A 2,907-nucleotide genomic window follows, 5' to 3' on the forward strand; every position below is an offset into this window, starting at 1 on the left:
TCCACAAAAGGCTCATTCTAAAATAAGTATCGTGCGTAAAATTCGCATTCCTGAGGGAGAGTTGTCTCATGTGCAATTTCAGCACCACTGACAGCACCCCTGGATATTACTATTCATTATCCCCACAGCAATGAAATGCTCCATATTTTTTCACTGTTTATAGAAAAGTAGAGATTAACATTTAAAAAAACATTCACTCAGGCCTACATTTTGCAAATGTAATTGTTGCTTTTGAAGAACAGGAACCTACAACTGGAGTGTGCAACCTAATCCAAAAATAGAATCCAAATAGAATGCTCATTGGTATCTTTCTAGCGAGAGGAGTAGAAACTCAATTCATGTAGTGCGTGTTTCCACAACGGAGGTGTGTGTGTGTGTGTGTGTGTGTGTGTGTGTGTGTGTGTGTGTGTGTGTGTGTGTGTGTGTGTGTGTGTGTGTGTGTGTGTGTGTGTGTGTGTGTGTGTGTGTGTGTGTGTGTGTGTGTGTTGGCTCAGGGGACTCCCTCCCTTCTCAAAGCGCTCACGAACTCAAAATAGCCTCGACCAACAGTGTCAGTGCTGCTGTCTTACTTTGGCAAGGCAGGTCAGACGACACGCGAGGTAATAACATGCGGTCGCCAACGCGCTTCAATCTTTTGGCGCACCGAACACCCAGTTCGGTTCAGCGTGGATGCAACACATTTGTTGCAAATTCACTAAGCAATCTCAAATCCTTTGTTTGTATATTTATTTCAAATAGAATGTCTGACGAAGGGACGACAGAGCACCGTGAGTTGGTTAGTACTGCGTCCTCAGACGCGCATGGCGCTATGGACTGGCTTTCCACCTGAGAGGACACAGAGAACCCTGCGAAATACAACTCAGTGCATAAGAACCACTCCGTTCCGTTATCTCTTGGGGAGATTATGTGGAACTCGACCGAATCGGAGGGAACATCCGACGGTGGAAAGGAACTGGTCATCCGGACAGTGACGGGCTGTTTGCTCTCACTGCTCATCCTATGGACACTGCTGGGAAACCTTATGGTGTGCTCTGCCGTGCTACGAATTCGGCAATTACGAAGTAAAGTGACCAACATTTTCATCGTTTCTTTGGCTGTGTCGGATTTATTCGTTGCAATTCTGGTGATGCCATGGAAAGCTGTGGCTGAGGTGGCGGGGTATTGGCCATTTGGCACTTTTTGTAATTACTGGGTGGCGTTTGACATTATGTGCTCAACTGCGTCTATCCTCAACCTCTGCATTATCAGCGTGGATAGATACTGGGCCATATCAAGTCCGTTCCGCTACGAGAGAAAAATGACCCAACGAGTTGCCTTTGTGATGATAAGCGTCACGTGGACTTTGTCTGTTCTCATTTCATTCATACCCGTCCAACTGAACTGGCACAAAGCCAGCGAAGACGAAATAGTCAGAGCGCATAACGCCTCCCTGGGTCAAGTAGAGGAAAACTGTGACTCTAGCCTCAACAGAGAATACGCCATATCGTCATCTTTAATAAGTTTCTACATACCCGTAGCAATTATGATTGTGACGTACACGAGAATCTATCGGATTGCTCAGATCCAAATCAGGACTATAGCGTCCCTAGAGCGCGCGGCAGAGCACGCCACAAGTTGCAGGACCAACAGACTCGAGTGCCAACACCACAATACATTGAAAACGTCTATTAAAAGGGAAACCAAAGTTTTAAAAACGTTATCGATCATTATGGGTGTTTTTGTGTGTTGTTGGTTACCTTTTTTTATTTTGAACTGCATAGTTCCATTCTGTGACAAACCACAGACTGACCAAGATGCAAGTCTCCCGTGCGTCAGCGAGACAACATTTGACGTCTTTGTGTGGTTTGGCTGGACTAATTCATCCATGAATCCTATTATTTACGCTTTTAACGCAGAGTTCAGAAAAGCATTTGCCAGTCTGCTGGGTTGTCGTAATTTCTGCTCCAGCACACCAGTTGAAACTGTGAATATTAGCAACGAGTTGGTCTCCTACAACCAGGACACACTTGTCCATAAAGAAATCGTGAACGCCTACGTCAATATGATCCCCAACGTAGTGGAATGCATTGAGCACGAGGACACGTTTGACAGGATATCACAGCTAACTCACAACAATGAAAATGGCACCGACTCCGTTTGTGACTTGGACGACTGTGAGGAAGAGATTAGCATCGACAGGATGACACCATTTACCCCCAATGGTTTACATTGAATTCACTTGTCTCACCTCGTGCGTAAGAGGATGTATTGCTTCAATCAGATATGTGAGATGTGGTGTTGTTGTCCCATGCTGAAAAGTGACGTACATTTGTGTCTTATAAGAGAAGATACCAGTCTTTGTTTATTCATATGATCTCTAAAAGTTCTAGCTTCTATGTATTTGGAGCAGCAGATGTATTGAAACCAGTTGCTCCAATTGGTACAAGTTACCCTAGATGGTATTCAGAAATGACTGCTTATCATAATCCGATCAATGACAGTGGGACTACCGTCCTACATACTATGGAAAATATGGTAAACCTTACAGGTGCAGTGTAGCCACATGCAGTTGTGTAAATGCCTTATTTATTCTGGGAAAGAGTGCAATATAATTTTTAAAACAAGGGGAATGTTAAAGGATTACAAAATGTTTAATTTACATGAGGCCAAAATATTAAAAGTGCTTACACGCTCTCTGATGTCTCGCGCGCACAAACAAACAAACAAACACACACACACAAATATCCCTGCTCTCCACGTACTGAAGTAACTGCACAGTAGGCAAAGCATTCTCAATCGAATTATGCACCTGCAGTAGCAGACCTCTTATAGGCTTGACTTTACCCATAATAAACCCACACCGGTCCAAAGCTAATTAGGAACTTCCTTTGAGTGATTATGGCGAACACCTGCCAAGTATGACGAATT

General features: G+C 44.0%; 1 protein-coding gene across 1 annotated transcript; it reads left to right on the forward strand.

Moving 5' to 3' along the window:
• The first annotated feature begins 388 nt into the window (after window positions 1–388).
• Window positions 389–2,603, forward strand: drd5a (dopamine receptor D5a). Its single transcript, XM_021568635.3, has one exon. The coding sequence runs from the start codon at window positions 905–907 to the stop codon at window positions 2,210–2,212; it is 1,308 nt and encodes a 435-aa protein (XP_021424310.3). The 5' UTR covers window positions 389–904; the 3' UTR covers window positions 2,213–2,603.
• Window positions 2,604–2,907: the final 304 nt, after the last annotated feature.

The sequence above is a fragment of the Oncorhynchus mykiss genome, chromosome 17 (assembly GCF_057628025.1).
Source record: "Oncorhynchus mykiss isolate SJ-2025 chromosome 17, ASM5762802v1, whole genome shotgun sequence".
Classification (NCBI taxonomy): Eukaryota; Metazoa; Chordata; class Actinopteri; order Salmoniformes; family Salmonidae; genus Oncorhynchus; species Oncorhynchus mykiss.

Coding starts and splice junctions, on each gene's coding strand:
- drd5a (XM_021568635.3), top strand. CDS start 905: ATGTGGAACTCGACCGAATCGGAGGGAACATCCGACGGTGGAAAGGAA.